The sequence below is a fragment of the Tyto alba genome, unplaced genomic scaffold, assembly GCF_018691265.1.
Source record: "Tyto alba isolate M040663 unplaced genomic scaffold, T.alba_DEE_v4.0 Super-Scaffold_20000015, whole genome shotgun sequence".
Lineage (NCBI taxonomy): Eukaryota > Metazoa > Chordata > Aves > Strigiformes > Tytonidae > Tyto > Tyto alba.
Window position 1 is genome coordinate 30461 of NW_024881289.1, and position 21887 is coordinate 52347.

A 21887-nucleotide genomic window follows, 5' to 3' on the forward strand; every position below is an offset into this window, starting at 1 on the left:
ACCAAAAGGAAAAGAGGCATAAACCCAACTTCCAAATGGCAGGGCTCTGGCTGTGGGTCAGGATCAGAAAGGTGACTTGTTCCTGCCTGTTTCTGAAGGCACCGTCTACAACTCAGCTGAGTACACGTGTCCATTTTCTCCTGCCACCTCAGGCAGTGTTGTCACCTCAGACCAGTCCATAAGCCTGCTTCTCTCCTCTGCCAGGGAGTACTGAGGGCGAGCAGTGAAGAGTCACCCCTTCCTAACCGTACATGCAGGATGTGCTGGGTGCACTAGCAGGAGAACTGAGATCAGCTCTTAAGAGCGTTCAGTGGCAAGACTCTAGGCTGACACTGAGAGATATCACAGGTCTGTGATCAAAAGGCTGCAGACTCACACCCCGTTTCCTCGAGGCATTTTTGTTTTTCTCTTGCCTGCTTACTTAATTTCTGTGCAAAGGAGCTCCACTCTCAGTTGTCTGCTAGCTCGTGACAGAGGTCACTTGGTCTCTCTAGCAGAGCATACGGCTAACTGAGGGAGAAAGAGAAGAAGCCACCATGAAACCCCAGCTATGCTGCACAAAGTCTTTAATGAGAAGGAGGAAATGCAGAGGCACAGAACAGAGACGAAGAAACACATCTGCAGGGTTGAGGGACGCACAGAGCGTTCCCTAACTCTAGCAACCTCTCCTGTTCAGCAGGAGCTTCAGCAAAGCAGAAGAGAACGAGACCTTTCCGGAGGGCTCAGAGTAAAGAAGAGCTAGAGACACTGCCACGCCTGACGTGCAGCGAGGAGAAGTGGGCACAGGTCCCTCCTGCCAGGTGGCATGAGGACACCCAGCCTGTCTACAAGCCATGGCCATGATCCTGCTGCTGCAGGGTCCCGTCTTCTGTCCTGCTCCCGAAGGGATGATTCGCCAGCTTCAGCAGTTCAGACTGCAGCGGGGGAGAGGCAGACACATCCCGGACCCGCCCAGACCAAGGGAGCCCCCAGAAGAGATGGGAACTCCACTGGCACTGAGGGAGCTCCCAACAGCAGCTGACAGAGACGATCCCACGGCCGTGCTCTGAGGGAAAGAGTTGAGGATGGGGCCCGGCAGGGTCACCACCACCGGCGAGGGTTCGATGAACACCGTCGAGTCAGCGCAGCGGGCGACACAGGGCTCACTGCAGCTGCTTGCAAGTGGGGTTGGGCCAGAGGCACAGCAGGGCTGTGGGGGACAGGGTCTGAAGCAAGACATCTCTCGGTGAAGGAAGCAAAGCTGCAACACAGAGCAGGAAGGAAACACAGACCAAAACATCAACTTGGCTCTCATGTCCACAGCTCTCTGCAGATACACTTGGCTGCTCTCCATCTCCATTTCTAGCTGCAGGTGCTGGAAATAACTGTATTTGATCTTTCTAACACACACAACGTGCGTGACGTATTCCCCTAAGTTGGATTTGAAGCACTGGGAGCAAAGACGTGCCTAACTGGCTGCTGATTGCACCAGGACCTCCTACTCCATTTCCCAGTACAATAGCACAGATGAAGATTGATGCAAGTATCCCAGCACAAATGGGCTGCGTTGAATGGGTGTCTCAGAAATCACCTCTTAAACACACACAGTCTTCCTACAGCTCGTAATGCACTCCTCTGAGTTGCACAGTGCAGGAACGCTGACCCACTTTGGGATAGGACCAAGCCCAGTCGGTTTAAAGCACCTGAGCATACCCCATCTCCAGAACAACTGTTGTTGCATTGATGAAGCACTTGGCCATTTGGTTAGAGAGCATCCTGCTGCGGGTGCAAATTCTGGTGAGGCAGACACCCCTACAGTTGAGCCCCATTGATACCCTTCTGCTTGAAAGAACACCCTCTTCCCATTTCTGCACAGCCAGCTCCACAAAAAATAGACAGAGGTGACAGCCCTTCAACTGTTCAATTGCGGGACCATGCTGAGGCAGAGAAATATCAACCTGAGATGCCACCATGGCAGCAATTCTGCCTACAGAGAGAGACATGGAGTAGACCCAGACTTACCTCATTCCTCGAGTAAAGGGAAGCAAGAGAGGAGGATGCAGAGCCTGGAGCAGCGCAGGCTATTATGCTGTGTCCCAGAGCCCTGTGGGGCCACGAACATCCCTTGCTCATGAAGCATCTGAACACATAGGAGTTTCCGCTTCCCACGCCTTCCCTGGTGATTAAGCCCTCGCTTCTTACATCCCACATATTGTCCTCTTTTTCATACCATCGAACATCAAAATCATTCATCTGTATCCCAGGTTTATAAATTCAATTAACTCTGAGTTCTTACGCAGGACAGACAGATATTTTTAGTTGACTTGCCTCATACAAATTCCTTTGGTCTCATTGCCCTCTTTGTGGTTAACTAGTCCACGTGTCATGGTGAAATTCAACCATACAGGGCACCTCAAGTCTTCTCTCAAATGCTTTCTTTGCAGGCACTCAGTCTAAAACCTGTGGGACATTTCTCTTCATGGGTGATCGTAGACACACGGGAGGCAGTTGGTAAGTCCAGGCAGAAGTTCAAGACTGCACAATCCTATATGGGAGGAGAGACTCACCACTCCAGGGACGTGGCAAAGCTCAATGTCAAGGAAAGACCACTGTGAGGTGGAGGGAAGCCCCCTGTGGGCAGGGGTGATGATGGCCACAGGGACCTTGTTTACGCTCATCAGGCTCTACCACAGACTGGTTTTGTGATCAAAGACTTGCCCGCGTCCTTCCCTGAAGGAGACCCACACCCAAATTGACCCGTTTGGCTCTGTAAGGTCATCCCAGAGGATGGAGGTGTGGCTTGCCTGATTAGGAGGAGAGGTGAATGGCAGGGAATGAAAACCTCATGGCCCTTTTTCCTGACTCAGAGAGGGGGTGGCCAATTCCATGCATTTCATGCTACAAAGGCACATTGGATGAGTCTCAGAGCACCTGGGAGTCATCATGATGTGGAAGAGTTGGGAAAATCCCAGAGCTGCTAGCCAGCGTGACTCACCCTGCTGTGGACGTCAGTGGACACGGTCGCCCAGCCTCAGTTGTGCCAGTGATACCAGAACTCATAGTCCCAATTTGCAGTTTTCTGTAAGGAACAACATTTTAGCACCATTTCTGAATCAACTGGTGCTTCTGTGCAACCTCGTGCAGCTTCTGCCTTCTAAGGCATTGCCTGCCAGTGGCTGCTCAGGGACCCATGAGAGTGAGTGCAGCCCAGAATGATGTGGGATGGATGGTTCTTCTGGAATGGCTCTAGGACAACCTCCTGCTCTGAGCAGACCAAGCTTAATGTTAAGTTAATCAAGGGATATGGCGATGGAGATCCCATGGAGACATTACCTGAAAGAGACCTGCCTGATCCTCTGGTCTGCTCCCTGTTGTTACACAGGTGCCTTCATTCCCTGGACACGTGTGTTGGGAAAATGTTGCAATGCAGTGCTGCTGCATAAGCTGTTCTATCATCTCTGTCCCCTGTATAGCCCCAGCCCAGGGCTGCATGCGCAGTCAACTGAATAGAGCATTAATAAAATGTTGTAACAAAGGTAATGATGTGCCTGACAGTTCAAAGGATGTTGATGTATGAGAAACTGGCCCTTAGCTACCGAAGCAATGGGTGATCTATCATTGTGACTACTAAGAACTGAGATGTACAGAACTTGAGGTAATCTCCCTTGAAGACTAAAAGAAAGAAGAAACAAACAATGAAGTGGTCGGACTCCAGAACAAGATGTGAAACCTACTGTCAAGATAATAATGACTGATAAAGTATAATTCTGTGTATTCTGGATTAGGTAATGCTTTGTAGGTGCATAAATACATGTATGCAAACTCATGTAAGTTGTCACTCTCTGCGGAGGTGACCCAACGCTGCTGGACCTGAATAAAATCCTACAGTAACCCACGACGGAGTTCGAGTCTCCTTTAGCAACGTGGTCATAAAAACCAGGCTGTTGCAGAGCCTGTTGTGCGTGAGCAAGGTCCTCGTGGCCCTCACTCCTGCCCACAATGATCGTTCCTTGTCATTGAGTTTTACTGCATCTCTGCAGATGAGAGTCTCTTCGCCCACCATCTCCTGCTAGTCTATATAGACCCACTGGGAGATAGATGTCTCCCTCGGTTAGCCCAAGGCTCTGCACTGAAAGCACTTCAGAGCTGATTTGATGTGACTTTGAAGCGTGATTGCTGGCAGTGCCAGGGAGCATCAGGCTGGGCTGTGTGAGCGAGCAACTGTGTGGGTGATCTAACACACTGAGCCATCTGTGAAGTTTCTGGCGTGGACAGCACCTGTGTTGGAGCTACAGCAGGTGTAGGAGGAAACATATCTTGGTGAAGGTGTCAAAGCTGAAACACAGATCAGAGAGTGAACGCTTGTTCTTTTGCTAAGCAACCATATCCTGAAGGTGTAAATTCCAGTGGACAGACCTCCCCACAGCTGAGCCCCTTTGATCACCTTGCTCTTGAAAAAGGGCTTTAGGGCATATTTTGGCTAGCACTGGGAGACATCTCTCTCTAGGCGAGTCATCATGGGCTCACAGGAGATGGTGGCATCTGTTGAGCAAAACGTAAGGCCAGGAAAGTTACCATTGTGGTCTGGAGGGAAGCTGCTTGCAGGAGGGAATGAGGGCCACAAGGACCTTCCTCACATTTGTCAGGCTCTGAAAAAGCCTATGTTTTCTCCCCACAAGGCCAGGGACCATAGCAAATCCATAATGAGAAAGAGTAGGCCACAGATTGAGGCCGGTCTCTCTCAAGCGATCTCTCCTTGGGATCTCAGTAGCACTGTCCCTAGGATGACATGACAAGGCCTTCACAATTCTTCCAACCAGGCCTCGGGGGTCATCTTGGGATGTGGAGAACCTGTGGGACACAGGCAAATTGAGGCATAGGAGTGTGGTCAAAGAGATGCGTGCATCCTTCCGTGAAATAAACCCACAGGCAAAATGACCTGTTTAGCTCAGCACGGTCAGCCTAGAAGCCAGAGGCCTGGATGGCCTGCTTTTCAGGAGAGGCTCAGGGCAGAGAGCCAAAAGCTCATGCCCATTTTTCCTGGGTCAGGGATGGGGCGGCACGTTCCATGCATTTCAATCTCCAAACGGGCATCGCACATCAGTCTCCCACAGCACCTGGGAGTCATCGTGATGTGGAGGAGTTGGGAAAAACCCAGAGCTGCTGGCAAACATGAGTCACCCTGCTCTGGACTTCAGTGGACATGGTGGCCCAGCCTCAGATGTGCCAGGGATACCAGAGCTCATAGTCCTAAAGCGCCACTTTCCTCAAGGAAATTTCCACATATTTTAGCACTGTTGATGAAACGGCTGGTGCTTCTGTGCAATCTTGTGCTGCTGCTGCCGTCCAAGGCATTGCCTTTTGGTGGCTGCTCAAGGGCCCATGAGACTCAGTGTCCCCCAGAGTAATGACGGTTGGAAAGAACCACTGGAAGCCCTTTGCTCTGGTCCGCTGCTCCAAGCGAACCAAACTTCTCAGCTACCTCAGCAGGCTCCGTGCCTTGTCCCACTGACTTAAGAATACTGTCACTGGTGGAGAGGTCACTATGTCTTGGGCAGCTCTTCCAGGGACACTCTGCACCCCCTGTCCCTTCGTTTCACAGAAGGGCAGCTGGCATTAGCCCCGTTGCAACTTGTGAGTAATGTGGGTCTTGCTGGTCAGTCAAGTTGTGTTGTACCTGAACATTTGAAAGGTGTAAGTACTCCCTGCAAAACAAAATTCCGGGTGCCCCTACTTTTGCCGGGACACCTCGTGCACATGCCTGCATATGTGCTCTTGTAATTCTATACTTTGAGTCCCAGGCTCTCTCCTCCGTCAGCACAGGCCACTTGCGAATTCTTGTGACACAGGACTCTACTATTTCTTAGCTAAAATCTGCCTTGTGCAGCTAGTGGGTTGGGTGGTGGGTGATTGCTTTGGTCAATCCCTATGCCCACTGGCCCAGACTGGGTCGTATCCCATATTTCCCACAGCAAATCCCTCACCTCCACATCACTGATCACTTGGAGTGATGGCTGTCAGTAGTAGAGGGAGTACTTTTACCCCAGATAAGGCAGACCGGGTGTTCTGCCCTCCACTTCGGTCCAAATAGGCCCCTTGGCCTCAACTGTCCCTGGCAGACAGCCAGGTGTACCGTTTCCCTTGAAGGCAGTGCCCTCTCCCTGTGATGTGGTCTGTTGTGAGTGGCTGGAAGGACCTGCCACCCCTCCCCATATCCCTGCAAGTACATCTGACAAGGAAGGACTTTCCCCTGCACACACGGGGGCTGCCATTTCCTTTCAGCTGCCATTTTGTGGCAGGGAGATGCCATTTTCTTATTCCACATCATAACCAAGATGTTTTCATACTGCTCTGTGAGAGTTTAACAGCAAGTTCTTGGCCCCGCTATGCCCACCACCTTCTCTCAGGAAGACCTGTGATTGGCTGATAGGACCGGCCAACCCTACCCATATGCCAAGAAGCACATCAGGCAAGGAAGCCCCTCATGGAATTGGCAGCTATTGACAGTGGAATACCCAGTGACTGAGAGTCAGTTTAGGGGGTGTCTTCAGGTCACTGTCCTAGACAGTGTGCATTCCGCTAAGAAAGTTGCATTAGCAGTGCTGTAGTCAAGGGGGTTTCAAGTTCCTCAGCTGCAGCGTGGTCCTTGCAGGCAGCCCAAAGCAGGACTGCACCCCGTAGTTGGCAGGATTCAAACTTGTGCAGGAAAACCCAATGGATTTCTAGTCCATCGTCTTCACCACTCGGCCACAACTACCGGCCGCAGCCCTCTCTGCCCTGCTGAGCACATGCTCTGTGCAGTGACACCCGCCTCCCCAGGATTTTTTCATCCACGCTTCACTAGAAGTCCCGTGGTTCACACCTGCACGGAGCATGGGAGGTACCAGCTTTCCAGAAGCCTTTGGAGGTTTAACCACAGGGACGGTGGCTGTAGATCCCAGCGCCTTGTCCTCAGCTGGGCATCTAGGATGTCCTGACATGGGGTGGATGGGTTCACTCTCCAGCTGGCATCCCTGCTGCTTCCAGGGAAGAAGGGAAGGCAGCTCTGTAGCTATAACCAAGCACATTAGTAAATGTGGAGTGGGCTATTAACCCCTACCTTTGATTACAAAATTATCTGAGAGACACTCCAATCCTGCAGTGAGCAGTACGGTTGGAGCACTAGTTAGGGGAAAATGGCGATCTCCCAGCAGCACCTCCAAAAAGGTGTGAAGAAAGGTATGGTGAGAGTAAATGTGAGGTGTGGATGACTTGTAGGCAGATAGGAGAGAGCTTGCTTTGGTGTAATAGGCATGTCCAGTTTTATTGTTTTTGGTTTTGTTTTGTTTTGTTTTCCCTGCCCCGGCATGTGAAACAAAAAGGGGCCCAAACAATAAGCCTCAAACCAAAGTTGACTTCTGAGTGAATTCCCTGACCAGCAATCAGCATCTTATCAGCAGACTGAAGCAACCGGCATCTTATCAGCATGAAAATGTAACCCTGGGAACAATCCCTGGGAACTATAAGTAAACAATAGGAAGTAACTATAAATCCCAAATGTAAAGAAAAACAGAAACTCCTCAGACATGCCCAGATCCTGGCCAGATCCGGACATGCCTGAGTGAGGCATATCAATCTACCAGATATCTCCTGTGCGTTTTGTTTAGACTTGTTTGTTAAACTGTATAAAAGCTGGACCCTCTCACAGCAAAGACGGAGACCTCACCTACGAGTGGACGCACTGCGTAGGACTTCCCAATTGCCGGGAAAGGCTTTCCGACCCTTCGCCGTGAGGGGGCTCCTCTACTGATGCACGGATCTGGATGATGGTAAAGTATGAGGGCAATTGGTGATGTATCTTTCTTAATCACTGTAGCTAGCTTTAAATAGTAATGTCTAGGTGCATTACCTTGCTTATTCTTTCTGCTATTTTAAACTAAAGTAAAATAAGCCTATTTCTTTAGCTTGGTGTCTGCGTCCTTTGTGTTAACCCCGTCAATTGGCAAAACAGCATGCATTGCCATATTCCTGAGCATGGACCAAAATTTTAAACATCCACAAAACAATATTTTCCAGCATTAGATGAAAGTAGCCCCTATGGCCTTTTGGCTGTGGAGCAGGGATATTTGGAAAGTGGTTGTAAGGTCTTTGTGTGGAGATGGTACTTGTGGCAGTGCCTCTCTGCATGCAGAGCAAGGACGAGAGGTGGTTGCAGTCAAGAGGGGAACGTGAGGAGCATCTTGAGGAACTGTGTGTGCTGAGGGCTGAAATAGGGATGCGGCCAGTCTGTGAAGTGGAGGAGCAGGAGGCCGTCCAGGCTCTGACCTGGAGGAGCAGGAGGAACCAGTGCCCCCAGGAGTGTTGCTGGAATAGTGGTGAGCATGGCTGCCTTCCAAGCAGTTGACCTGGCTTTGATTCCTGGCCAATACTGGCAAATGTCTCTCCAGCCTGGCTCCAGCACAGGTGCCTGAACATATTCTGCACACAAGCTCTTTTGCTCAAATACCACCCATCTTTCCCCTGGGGTTTCAAGCCACTCCCCGTCTTCCCTGCAGCCTTGAGGCCCGCTGAGACCAGTGCTCTCTAGTCTCTGCTGGCTGGGAGAGCTTCAAGCTGGGCTCCTCACGACAGAGCTGGTACAGGAGCCAGGAGAGAGGCTTTTCTGGCCTGACACAGAGCTGGTCCTGCTGCTGCTGTGGCTGCTTGCACCTGGCAGGGTGCAGATGAAGATCAGTAATTCCTAGGTGATGGCCACGGGACAGACCGTGCTTCATGAGGCCAGGTATGCGATTTGGCTGGCTGGTGGAAGCAAAACTCCTCTTTACGTTATGGCTCAAAGGCCCGTCTGTCTGTCTGAACTCACCCTGGGGACACTGACCTACCCTGTCCAGGCTCTGACATTGCACATACATCCTGAATTTTACTGGGATTGGGTGTAACAATGATCCTGGTGACAGAGAAATAATACACTCTTCTCTTGCAGCTTGTGGCCTGTGGACCAAGAGAAAAGCAAGAGCCTCTCTCAGCTAGACTCTACTGGAAGGGAGTGAAGCTTCCCAACTCTCTGATTACAGGGTTTCTTAAAGAAACAAGCCACCTTCCTTGCTGTGCTGATAGCCAGAAACCATTCTGGATGGTGGGCCTCTATGGACGGTTTGTGTTAGCACAGTATTGCCAGACTCCCACTCTGTCAGGAGCAGTGCTACAAATTTCTGGAATTATGAAGAGGGGCATCGTGAATGTCTATATTCATTCTCTGCTGAAATGCCACACGAACCCCATCTGGCAGTCAAACTGCCTCCGTCTGGAGATCACAACCAGTGCTTTCCTCCTTTCCACTCCATACCCATCCCCTGGAGTTTATTCCCACACCAAAATAGTAAAAGAGAGAATTGCCAGGTCTGTTTTTCATACGATTTTGTGAACAACAATTGAGAGAACTGAAATGCTATTTCAAAATATACATTTATATAATTTAAATATTATATAAATATATATTATATATTATAAATATATAATATTATATATTTATAATATATAATATATATTTATATTATATATATAATAAATATAAATATAATATTATATATATTATATAATATATATATTATATAATATTATATATATTATATATTATATATTATATATATATAATAAATATAAATATAATATTATATTATAAATATAATTTAAATTTTACAATGGAGAATTCCGCAAATGACCCCCAGGGCCATAATCACCAGGTTACAGGCCCATATTCAATACCTACGAGGCTTTTTGGTGCTCTGAAATGAGTCCAGGGAACTTAACCAACAACCACTGTTAAGCTCAGGACAGAAGCCATTGCCTATCCTTGCAGAGAAGATGCTTAGCTGGGAGAGAAGAACAAACTGCCATGACTCTCTACTCTGCTGCACAAAGGCTTTAATGAGAAGGGGGGAAATGCAGTGGCACAGAACAGAGACCAAGGAAAACATCTGCAGGATTGAGGGACGCACAGAGGATGGCCCGTTCCCCAAGGACAAGCTGCATACAAAGCGCTTGCCTTTTCCCATTCTGCTCACCCTGGTGGCAATGGCAGCCCAGCAAGAGTGGTCCCTAAATCCAGCACCCTCTCCCTTTCAGCAGGGGGTTCAGCAAAGCAGAAGAAAAGGAGCCCTTTCCGGAGGGCTCAGAGCAAAGAAGAGCCAGAGGAGACACGGCCACACCAGCTGTGCAGCGAGGAGAAGTGGGCACAGGTCCCTCCTGCCAGGTGGCATGAGGACACCAAGCCTGTCTGCAAGACATGTCCATGACCTGCTGCTGCAGGGTCCTATCTTCCGTCCTGCTCCCGAAGGGATGATTCGCCAGCTTCAGCAGTTCAGACTGCAGCGGGGGACAGGCAGACACATCCCGGACCCGCCCAGACCAAGGGAGCCCCCAGAAGAGATGGGAACTCCACTGGCACTGAGGGAGCTCCCAACAGCAGCTGACAGAGACGATCCCACGGCCGTGCTCTGAGGGAAAGAGTTGAGGATGGGGCCCGGCAGGGTCACCACCACCGGCGAGGGCTCGATGAACACCGTCGAGTCAGCGCAGCGGGCAACACAGGGCTCACTGCAGCTGCTTGCAAGTGGGGTTGGGCCAGAGGCACAGCAGGGCCGTGGGGGACAGGGTCTGAAGCAAGACATCTCTCTGTGAAGGAAGCAAAGCTGCAACACAGAGCAGGAAGGAAACACAGACCAAAACATCAACTTGGCTCTCATGTCCACAGCTCTCTCTGCAGATACACTTGGCTGCTCTCCATCTCCATTTCTAGCTGCAGGTGCAGGAAATGCCTGCACCTGATCTTTCTAACACACACAACGTGCGTGACGTATTCCCCTAAGTTGGATTTGAAGCACTGGGAGCAAAGATGTGCCTAACTGGCTGCTGATTGCACCAGGACCTCCTACTGCATTTCCCAGTGCAATAGCACAGATGAAGATTGATGCAAGTATCCCAGCACAAATGGGCTGCGTTGAATGGGTGTCTCAGAAATCACCTCTTAAACACACATAGTCTTCTTACAGCTCGTAATGCACTCCTCTGAGTAGCACAGTGCAGGAACATTGACCCACTTTAGGATAGGACCAAGCCCAGTGGGTTTAAAGCACCTGATCATACCCCGTCTCCAGAACAACTGTTGTTGCATTGATGAAGCACTTGGCCATTTGGTTAGAGAGCATCTGCTGCAGGCATAAGTTCTGGTGAGGCAGACACCACTAAAGCTGAGCCCCATTGATACCCTTCTGCTTGAAAGAACACCCTCTACCCAGCTCTCCGCAGTCACATCCATTAAAAGGGACAGAGGTGACAGCCCTTCAACAGTTCAATTGCAGGGCCAAGCTGAGGCCACAGAAATATAAACCTGAGATGCCACCATAGCATCAATTCTGCGTACAGAGAGATACATGGAGTAGACCCAGACTTACCTCGTTCCTCGAGGAAAGGGAAGCAAGAGAGGAGGATGCAGGTCCTGGAGCAGCGCAGGCTTTTATGCTGTGTCCCAGAGCCCTGTGGGGCCACGAACATTCCTTGCTCATGAAGCATCTGAACACCTAGGAGTTTCCGCTTCCCAAGGCTTCCCTGGTGATTAAGCCCTCGCTTCTTACAACCCACATATTGTCCTCCTTTTCATACCATCGTACATCAAAATCATTCATCTGTATCCCAGGTTTATAAAGTCAATTAACTCCGAGTTCTTACGCAGGACAGACAGATATTTTTAGTTGATTTGCCTCATACAAATCCCTTTGGTCTCATTGCCCTCTTCATTGTTAACTTGTCCACGTGTCATGGTGAAATTCAACCATACAGGGCACCTCAAGTCTTCTCTCAAATGTTTTCTTTGCAGGCACTCAGTCTAAAACCAGAGGGACAATTCTCTTCTTGGGTGATCGTAGACACACAGGACGCAATGGGTAATTTCAGGCAGAAGTTCAAGACTGCACAATCCCATATGGGAGGAGAGACGCACCACTCCAGGGACGTGGCAAAGCTCAATGGAAAGGAAAGACCACTGTGAGGTGGAGGGAAGCCCCCTGTGGGCAGGGGTGATGATGGCCACAGGGACCTTGTTTACGCTCATCAGGCTCTACCACAGACTGGTTTTGTGATCAAAACTTGCCCGCATCCTTCCCTGAAGGAGACCCACACCCAAATTGACCCGTTTGGCTCTGTAAGGTCATCCCAGAGGATGGAGGTGTGGCTTGCCTGATTAGGAGGAGAGGTGAACGGCAGGGAATGAAAACCTCATGGCCCTTTTTCCTGATTCAGAGAGGGGGTGGCCAATGCCATGCATTTCATGCTACAAAGACACATCGGATCTGTCTCAGAGCACCTGGGAGTCATCATGATGTGGAAGAGTTGGGAAAATCCCAGAGCTGCTGGCAAGCAGGACTCACCCTGCTTTCGACGTCAGTGGACACGGTCGCCCAGCCTCAGTTGTGCCAGGGATACCAGACCTCATAGTCCCAATTTGCGGCTTTCTGTAAGGAAAAGCACATTTTAGCACCATTCCTGAATCAACTGGTGCTTCTGTGCAACCTCGTGCAGCTTCTGCCTTCTAAGGCATTGCCTGCCAGTGGCTGCTCAGGGACCCACGAGAGTGAGTGCAGCCCAGAATGATGTGGGATGGATGGTTCTTCTGGAATGGCTCTGGGACAACCTCCTGCTCTGAGCAGACCAAGCTTAATGTTAAGTTAATCAAGGGATATGGCGATGGAGATCCCATGGAGACATTACCTGAAAGAGACCTGCCTGATCCTCTGGTCTGCTCCCTGTTGTTACAAATGTGCCTTCATTCCCTGGACATGTGGTCATAAAAAACAGGCTGTGGCAGAGCTGTTTGAGCGTGAGGAAGATCCTCATGGCCCTCAATCCTACATGCAATGGGCTTTGCTCCAGCCCACAATGATCCATTCTTGTCATTGAGCTTTTCCATATCCCTGAGGTGGTGAGTCTCTTCTCTTGTATAGGATTGGGTAGTCTTGATCTTCCACCTCAACTTCTCAAGTCTCTACTGTGTGTCTACTATGACGCTTGGGCAGATGTCTCTTAGGGTTCGCTTGAGTGCCAGCACTGAAAACACTTCAGAGATAACTCGAGGTGTCCATCTTCGTAGCTGATTTTCAGCATGATTGGTGGACAAGCTCACCATGAAGAGGGCAAAGTGACAAAGGCAATCCGTATGACACAACGTCACCTAAAATCTTCCTCCAGGCTTCCCCGAGACCTTGGAGTTGATTGCCCTTATGAATCTGGGATACAGAGATTCAGATGGATCATTTCAATATTAGGAAACTTCACACTCACCAGGCCCTGATCTGATAGGAGAACTCAACCTCCAGGACATCTGCTGGCGAAGCGGCACAGCGAACTACAAGCAACCCAGGGAACTACTGGAGTGTGTTGAGGACAACGTCCAAGTACATGTGACGCAGAGCCTGACCAGAGGAGAGGCACTGGTGGACGTGTTGTTTACTAGAGTGCAAGAGCAATCAGAGAGGTCAAGATTGGAGGTAGCCTGGGCTGCAGCAGTCACGCCCTGGTGGATTTCTCAGTTTTGAGGAGTGCAGGACAGGTAATAAGTAGAGTCAGGAACCTAAACCTCAGAAAGGCAAGCGGTTGCCCGTTTAGGACACTAGTGCATGGGATCCCTTGGGAAACTACCCTCAGAGGTATAGGAGCAAACCAGAGCTGGGAGATAATGAAAGACATTTTTCTGAGGGAGCAAGAGCTCTCAATCCCGACATGCAAGTTGTCGGGCAGGGAAGGCAGGAGGCCACTTGGTAACATCAAGACCTCTCAGAAAAATAAAACACAAAACCAAAAGGAATAGGCAGCAGAGGCAGGGATAGACATTGTGGGGAGATTATAGGCAAATGGCCTTGAAGTGCAAGGAGGATATCGGGAAGTCCAAGGAATTTCTGGAGCTGAACTTGGATAGGGGTATGAAAAGTAACAAGAAGAGTTTCTTCAGGTACATAGGAGAACAAAGGAAGAGGAAAGAACCTGTACCTCGTCAATGAGTGAAATGGTGAGACACTGAAACAGGATGTCCAGCGCAGTTGTGGATGCCCCCTCCCTGGAAGTGATTAATGCCAAATTAGATGAAGCTTTGAGTAACCTGGTCCAGTGGAAGGTGTCCCTGCCCATGGTAGGAGAGTCAGAATTACATGTTCTGAAAGGTCCCTTCCAGCCCAAAGTGTTCCATAACGCGCTCTTTGATGCTAGTTGGAATCAAAGTCAGAGAAAAGAATTTCAGATGAAAGAGCTAAAGGTTTAATCACCAGCAAGGTCTTCCCAAGTGGCAGCTGCTATGTGTTTACATGCCTCATGAGCAAGGAATGTTTGTGGCCCCACAGGGCTCTGGGACACAGCATAAAAGCCTGCGCTGCTTCAGGCTCTGCATCCTCCTCTCTTGCTTCCCTTTCCTGAAGGAACGAGGTAAGTCTGGGTCTGCTTCGTGTCTCTCTCTGTAGGCAGAATTGCTGCCATGGTGGCGTCTCACGTTGGTATTTCTCTGCCGCAGCTTGAATGGTTGAAGGGCTGTCGCCTCTGTCCCTTTTGCTCGAAGTGGATGCGGAGAAATGGGAAGAGGGTGTTCTTTCAAGCAGAAGGGTATCAATGGGGCTCAGCTTTAGTGGTGTCTGCCTCACCAGAACTTATGCCTGCAGCAGATGCTCTCTAACCAAATGGCCAAGTGCTTCATCAATGCAACAACAGTTGTTCTGGAGACGGGGTATGATCAGGTGCTTTAAACCCACTGGGCTTGGTCCTATCACAAAGTGGGTCAATGTTCCTGCACTGTGCTACTCAGAGGAGTGCATTACGAGCTGTAAGAAGACTATGTGTGTTTAAGAGGTGATTTCTGAGACACCCATTCAACGCAGCCCATTTGTGCTGGGATACTTGCATCAATCTTCATCTGTGCTATTGTACTGGGAAATGCAGTAGGAGGTCCTGGTGCAATCAGCAGCCAGTTAGGCACATCTTTGCTCCCAGTGTTTCAAATCCAACTTAGGGGAATACGTCATGCACGTTGTGTGTGTTAGAGAGATCAGGTGCAGGCATTTCCTGCACCTGCAGCTGGAAATGGAGGTGGAGAGCAGCAAAGTGTATCTGCAGAGAGAGCTGTGGACATGAGAGCCAAGTTGATGTTTTGGTCTGTGTTTCCTTCCTGCTCTGTGTTGCAGCTTTGCTTCCTTCACAGAGAGATGTCTTGCTTCAGACCCTGTCCCCCACGGCCCTGCTGTGCCTCTGGCCCAACCCCACTTGCAAGCAGCTGCAGTGAGCCCTGTGTTGCCCGCTGCGCTGACTCGACGGTGTTCATCGAGCCCTCGCCGGTGGTGGTGACCCTGCCGGGCCCCATCCTCAACTCTTTCCCTCAGAGCACGGCCGTGGGATCGTCTCTGTCAGCTGCTGTTGGGAGCTCCCTCAGTGCCAGTGGAGTTCCCATCTCTTCTGGGGGCTCCCTTGGTCTGGGCGGGTCCGGGATGTGTCTGCCTGTCCCCCGCTGCAGTCTGAACTGCTGAAGCTGGCGGCTCATCCCCTCGGGAGCAGTAGGATGGAAGACGGGACCCTGCAGCAGCAGGTCATGGACATGTCTTGCAGGCAGGCTGGGTGTCCTCATGCCACCTGGCAGGAGTGACCTGTGTCCACTTCTCCTCGCTGCACGGCTGGCGTGGCCATGTCTCCTCTAGCTCTTCTTTTCTCTGAGCCCTCCAGAAAGGGCTCGTTCTCTTCTGCTTTGCTGAACCCCCTGCTGAAGGGGAGAGGGTGCTGGAGTTAGGGACCGCTCTTGGTGGGCTGCCATTGCCACCAGGGTGAGCAGAATGGGAAAAGGAAAGCACTTTGTGTGCAGTTTGTCCTTAGGATACTGGCCATACTGTGTGCATTCCTCAACACTGCAGATGTGTTTCTTGGTCTCTATTCTGTGCCACTGCATTTCCTCCTTCTCATTAAAGACTTTGTGCAGCATAGCTGGAGGCTAATGTCGTGGTTTTTTTTTCTGCTCCTTCCCCGTTTTGCCAAGTCCTCTGCAAGTGAAAGGGAGAACCTTTTCTGTGCTGTGACGTTGAGTCTGTCGCCAATCTTGGGGCACCCACAGTTGTGGGTGGAGCTCCCTGATCTTGTATGAGAGCACCGAAAATATTGAAGAAGGAAAAAGAGAGACAGCAAAGGGTTAGTGGAATGGAGAGATCAAGAAGTAATGGACAGGATTTGAAGTACAAGTAGTGCCTCACACAGGAGCCCTGTCTTACTGTGAGGCTGGTCAAACATGGGAAACAGTTTCCCAGGGAGTACTGTAGAGTGTCCATCTTTCGATATGTCCAATATATGACCAGAGAAGTCCTGGAAGAGCCTCCTCTACTTGTGCCTGCTTTGAGCTGGGCTTCGTCTGCATGTTCTCCACCCCATGTGTTGTGTGATTGGGTGGGCCAATGCTGGAAGCCCTCAGGCAGGAGCAGCGGTCAAGCTGAATGGAGCAGACAGGAGCTGGGGGCCACTGCTCAAGAAAGCTGCAGAGGTTTGGTGGGCACAAGGCACAAAAGCGAGCACTGATTTCAGTCCCATGGCTGGGAGCACAGGAAAGGAAGGAAGATCAGAGTAAGGTCAACCTGATTAGAGCTGACAGAAAGGCTGTTATGTGTAACCATGTCGAGAAATGTCCTGGGAGAGCTGAAAGGCTGAGGTCCCACTGAGATTTGAACTCAGACCGCTGGATTCAGAGCCCAGAGTGCTTACCGTTACACATGGGACCTCCTTCACAAGCACTGTCTTTCCCCTGAGGCCACCCTCGTGGTGCCTTCTACTCCTGGCTGAGCCTGGCTGTCTCTCCATCTCCGTGGACATCACCAAGTGCAGTCTTCCTCCAGGACCACTGGCCGCTCTCTACTCACCGGGCCTTTCAAGGGAGTGGCAGAGCTCTTTGTACGAGCCTCGCATGCCCTCTCTTACAAGAGCCAGGTTGGTAACCGCTGAGAATCTTGCTTTTGCCTACTTGGACCAGGTTAGGTAGTTTCCAGTAGAACCTCTTCCATGGTGCACCTGAAATGATACATTCATGGCCCAGCAGCTGAAGGTTCAGTCCTTGCACTTGTGGTCTCTGCTGCTGCCTCCCTTTGCCCCCAGGTTGGACAGTGTGTCCATCTGCCTGTGTAAGTTATTGCCTCTCCTGTTTCTCACCTTGTAGCTCATACTAAGCAGCCATTACCCAGATATCCTTACTCCCGGTTCCAGTCCTACCCGAGCTCCTGACCTTGCTGAACAAGGCGACCAAGAGAGGGGGCAGGGGATGAGCTTCAGTAGAGGGAAGATCTGGCAGGAGTATCCAAAGTAGCTTGTTATGTGTTGCACAAGCTGGACTTCCTTCCTCTGCTGGGGCAGTCTTGGCTGACTCCAAACTCTGGTCCTCTCTTCCAGGACTCGCTGTCCCCTTGTGCCCCAAAGTGGCCTCTCCCTCCCTGGAACCCCCATTTTCTCTCCCGAGACTGCTCCAGACTCGGCAAGGTTTCAATGTCCAGCCTGAGAGAAATTTCCCTCATGTCCTGGCACCAGCACACTGCCTGCCCAAAAAGGGTCCATGCACACAGCCAGGAAAAGCTGCAGTGGTGCGTTCCTCCTTCTGCCAAGGTTTGAGCCTGTGTGTTGAGAGCAGGGCCCTTCCTCCCAGCAGTCACACAGGAGGAAACCCATGTGGGGACACTCTATTGGATCTCAGACTTAGGCCAGGACACTGAGGACATGACCTCCTGGTACCTTTACACTTTCTAAAGCATTGGGCTGGCATCTGGTACTTCTGAACCCACACGACAGAGCGTGCCGTCATACCCAAGCCTAAGATATCAAATGCCAGGTCACATTCAGAGGAGGCAGGAGAAACACCTAATCACTGGAGAAGGGTTGAATCTCTACAGAGGCACAACTCTGAAAGCTTGTCCCAGAGAATCAGCATTGCTGAGGGCTTTCCTCACATATCCCTGGGATCTGCAGGGCCCAGGTGGGTGGGAGCAGCGAGAGCAGGGCCCAGTCTCTGAAGGCCTTGTAAAAAGGTGGAGGAAACCCCCCTCCAGGGGCTGCGGCACAGGGAAAGGGACAGCATTTTCCCATCCATGTGCGGTACTGCCATCGGAGGGGACATGTCTCTTCTGGGGTCAGACAGTGGATCTCCAAGCAACAGAGGATGTTCCTGGGCTTCTTCCCAGGATCACTGGTCTCACCCAGCACTCGGGGATCCCAGAGGGGCTCTGTATGAACAGCTGTATGGGCCTGTGCAGGCAGCTTCCTTGCTCAGGGTATTTTGTCCTTGGTTTCCTTCCTGGCAGCGTTGCCTGCTGGGACTAACGTGCTCCCAAGCTCATTTGCTTCCCCAAGGCCATGGTAAATGCTGCCACCTCTGTAGCCTCTGATGGTACTCCTCCCTATGGGACCCTGCGGGGAGGACAATCTGTGCCAACCTTAGAGGCTTCAGTGGGCAGGCAGAGATCTCCCAGAGCTCCCCAGCCCTTGGGAGATGCAGCTCAGGCCAGGCTGGATCACATAGGAGGACAGGCCACCCCCAGCTCCTGCACTCCCGAGGTCTTTCTGGCAGAGGGCAGGCCTTGGCAAGCCAGAGAGCCACCTTCACACAGCGGAAGACCCCTCACCTTCTGCTCTCCAGCCTAAACAAACCCAGCTCCTTCAGCATCTCCCTCAATCACAACGTGCACCAGCATGGAGTTTCTCTGTCCTGTCAGCAGTGTTGGAGAGAAATGCCCCAGTGTCGGGGGAGACGAAATGGAAATGCATGCTAGGCCTTGGAGCACACCCCTCAGCCTGAACACAAGGCCCCAGAGCCTGCAATGACCCTCTTGGCCTCATACTGGTGGGCTTTTACTGCCTCCTGCCCCTCTTCCCACTGATGATGGGTGTGTTTGCAGGTGAGGAACTGCCAATTCACGGAAACTCTGGCTTGAAACCCTGCTGGTCAATGCCACGTCCTGGATTGGCAATTACCATCTGTGCCACCGCGTCCGAAAGAGAGAAGGATGCATCTCAGGTGCTCTTCAGCTTTGGGATCAGAGGCAGGGTAGCTCCCTGATGATAATGAGAAGGAAAAGGTGCCTTCTTTTCCAGAAAAGGGGAAGAAGGACTATGTAGGGAACTATGTAAAAGTGATGATAAAGTGGAGCAAGTTCAGTGGAGGTTCCTTAGGCTAGACAGGCGCCAGGGACTCTGGCCTTGTGAGGGAGGCCTGAGGACACAGGGCTTGCTTAGCAGGGAGAAGAAAATGCCTAGGAGGGATCTGATAGGAGCCTCCTAGTGCCTACAAGGAGGCTACTGTTGTGGCTGGACGATGAGAGCTGTGGTCAGAAATTGACCAGGCAGTTTGTAACTGGCTACAGGAACAAAAATCATTACCCTGAGGGTGCCTATGGATGGGAACAGAGAACCAGAGAAGCTGCAAAATGACTGTCCTCAGGGTATTTTATGACCCAGAGGGAGAAGCAATGCTCTGCTGGTGTGAGCCTATTGAAGAAGAAGTATGCAGTCTCAGACTCCCTGGCCTGCCTTCCAAGCAGAAGGATTGTTGGAGCGCAAAGTGGGAGCAGGAAGAGAGGATTTTGTGGGTGCTGCCTCGTGGACGCTTCCTGGGGCATCAAGGGGGCTTCCTTCTTCCCTGCACATAGCTGGGAAGGCTGGTGAAGGAGGGCTCTGACACACCAGCTCCTGGGGCAATGCTGTGCTGGTCTCAAGGAGTTGCTATGTGGGAGAGGGGCTGGAGAGTCAAGGAGAAAGGACAGGAGATGTGCCAAGTGCAAGTGCAGAACAATGACTGAGCTCCAGTTGCTGTGGGCAAGAGGCTCCCTTACTGCCCATGGTGCAGAGGAAGGAGGGCACAGCTCTCTCTGGGGCTTGTTGTTTCATGGCAGGCTCTAGACTGCAAGGTACCTTGGGATATCACTGGCCCAATGCCTGCTCAAAGCAGGGCTGGCCCCAAAGCCAGGGTGGGCAGAGCAGTGCCTGAGCCCCACTGAAACCTGAGTGTGATACCCAGGCACGGAGACTTCCAAAGGCCTCTGGGCACCTGCTCCAGTGCTTCAACACTCCCTGAGAATCTATGAATGGTGAAAGCAGTCTCTGTCATCTCCTTTTGCCAAGGGAGGCCTTTGTGTTCCGGATTAGGTTATGTCCAGAGGCCTCTCTGTGATGAAAGGCCCTGGGGGAGCCAAGGGTAGCGTCTTGACTGCCCCATGGGAGCTGAGTTTGCTGAGTAAAGGTGGATTTTTCGCGCAGGGGAGGCAAGGCACTTGTGGAGACCAGCTGAAGAAAAATTTGTCTACGCTGTCCAGGACTGGAACCCAGGTCAACTGCTTGGAAGGCGGCTATGCTCTGCCACCTACCACCAACACTCCAGGTGCACTGCTGCCTCCTGCTCCTCCACTTCCCAGACTGCCCAGCCGCCTGCACACACAGATGACCTCAAGCTGGTTGTTGCTGGGAGTTTTTTGAGTGTGTCAGGTGTTGGCTAGGAAACCTCAATCTGTACTAGCCACTGGCTAGGGGAGATCAGCATCAATGACTGGCCAGGTTTAGAGAATGACACTGGAGTAACCACGACTGAGATCTGGGCATGGACGCTGCACAGAGCTATGATAAGGGCAGGGATACCAGGGACCTATTGGTGTGCATGTGGGAGGGAAGGGATCTGTGTCCAGCCCTGATCTCCAACCCTAAGCAGCTGGGGGCAAAGAAAAGGATCAGACCGTCTCTCTTGTCCATGCCTGTGTGAGTGGTGCTGGTGCTTCTGTGGGTGCTGGTAATGGTGCTGCTCCCCATGTGCGGACAAACACGTGCCAGTTCTGCATGTACTATGCAAGTATATGTGTGGTCATGTGTATGTACCTGTGTTGGTAGAAGCACAGATGCTCACCCACCCCGTTGCTCACTCCTTTCTCTACGTTCCACCCCAACACCTACCCATATACTGCCACCAACGAGCCCATTGGGAATACCTTCTCAGCCCTGCTCCTGGCTGGCCCTACGAGTGGGCACGGCAGCAGACTAGGATGGAGAAAGTGCCCGGGTGTTCAAGTTGATCACACTGGTGTCTCCAAAACTAGCTTCAACTGTGTCCTCCTCCCCCACTTGCAGATTCCCGGAGGTCCCTGCTGGCAGCTGGGAAGTTGAGATTGAGCAGCCTGATGGGAAGGGAGAAACACAACTGCGTGCCCAGGACACCCACTTCCTCGTGTGGGGAGCTCTGCCTGCTGCTCCACACGCAGCTGTCTGTCTTGCCGAGGGACGCTTTGGGAGCACTGTCTGCTAAGAAGGCAATGGAAGAATAAGGTGAGTGGCAGAGAGAAGGGAGTGGGAGCTCAGGAGGGCCATGGCCATGGGTGCGCAGAGAGCAGGAGCAGTGCATGTTAAAGCTTGCTGGGAAAGATGCAAGGGAGAGGTAGCTACTCTGCTGCTGGAACGCCAAGAAAGAAAAAAAAAATTAAAAATGCCATTAGCAGTGGATGGTTTCGATCCATCGACCTCTGGGTTATGGGCCCAGCACGCTTCCGCTGCACCACTCTGCTCCCCCCAGGATGCCAGCTGGGACTTCTCACAGCCAGGCCTGATGCTCCCTGGCACTGCCAGCACTCACGCCTCATTCCTTTCCTGTATCCTGTGCCCTCACCCAGGCTGGATACATGTCTGCCTGGCTACCTCACTGGAAGTGGGACTGGGGTGGGAAGCTCAAAGGCCTTGCCTTGCCCTTCTCCCCACCTCTCCTGTCCATCACCCTGGATGGGGACTTTCTCTTTGGCCCCCTGAGCTGGCTCTGGAGGAGCTGAAGGAAATCCTTGGACGAGGGGTGCACATAGTGATGCCTCAGCCTGATTCATGGAGGACCCCAGTAGGGATGACAGCACGGT

General features: G+C 51.5%; 2 protein-coding genes and 1 long non-coding RNA gene across 3 annotated transcripts in view; 2 read left to right on the plus strand and 1 right to left on the minus strand.

The window, feature by feature from the left end:
• LOC116959217 (feather beta keratin-like) overlaps positions 1-21887 on the plus strand; it is an 89901-nt gene that overhangs the window by 12284 nt on the left and 55730 nt on the right. The window lies entirely within an intron of this gene.
• Positions 550-2247, minus strand: LOC122153581 (beta-keratin-related protein-like). The gene is made up of 2 exons (XM_042793991.1): positions 2002-2247; positions 550-1240 (listed from the first exon to the last, which is right to left on the minus strand). The coding sequence occupies exons 1-2, from the start codon at positions 2230-2232 to the stop codon at positions 902-904; spliced, it is 570 nt and encodes a 189-aa protein (XP_042649925.1). The 5' UTR covers positions 2233-2247; the 3' UTR covers positions 550-901.
• On the plus strand, positions 14395-15962 carry LOC122153584. Its single transcript, XR_006165464.1, has 2 exons — positions 14395-14427; positions 14513-15962. It is a non-coding gene; the product is annotated as an uncharacterized LOC122153584 (long non-coding RNA).

Excerpts from the sequence above, each read along its gene's own strand:
- LOC122153581 (XM_042793991.1), bottom strand. The coding sequence starts at position 2,232 with ATGAATGATTTTGATGTTCGATGGTATGAAAAAGAGGACAATATGTGG. Across the intron at positions 1,241-2,001 it reads CCCTTTACTCGAGGAATGAG|CTTTGCTTCCTTCACCGAGA; the intron begins GTAAGTCTGGGT and ends TCTGTGTTGCAG.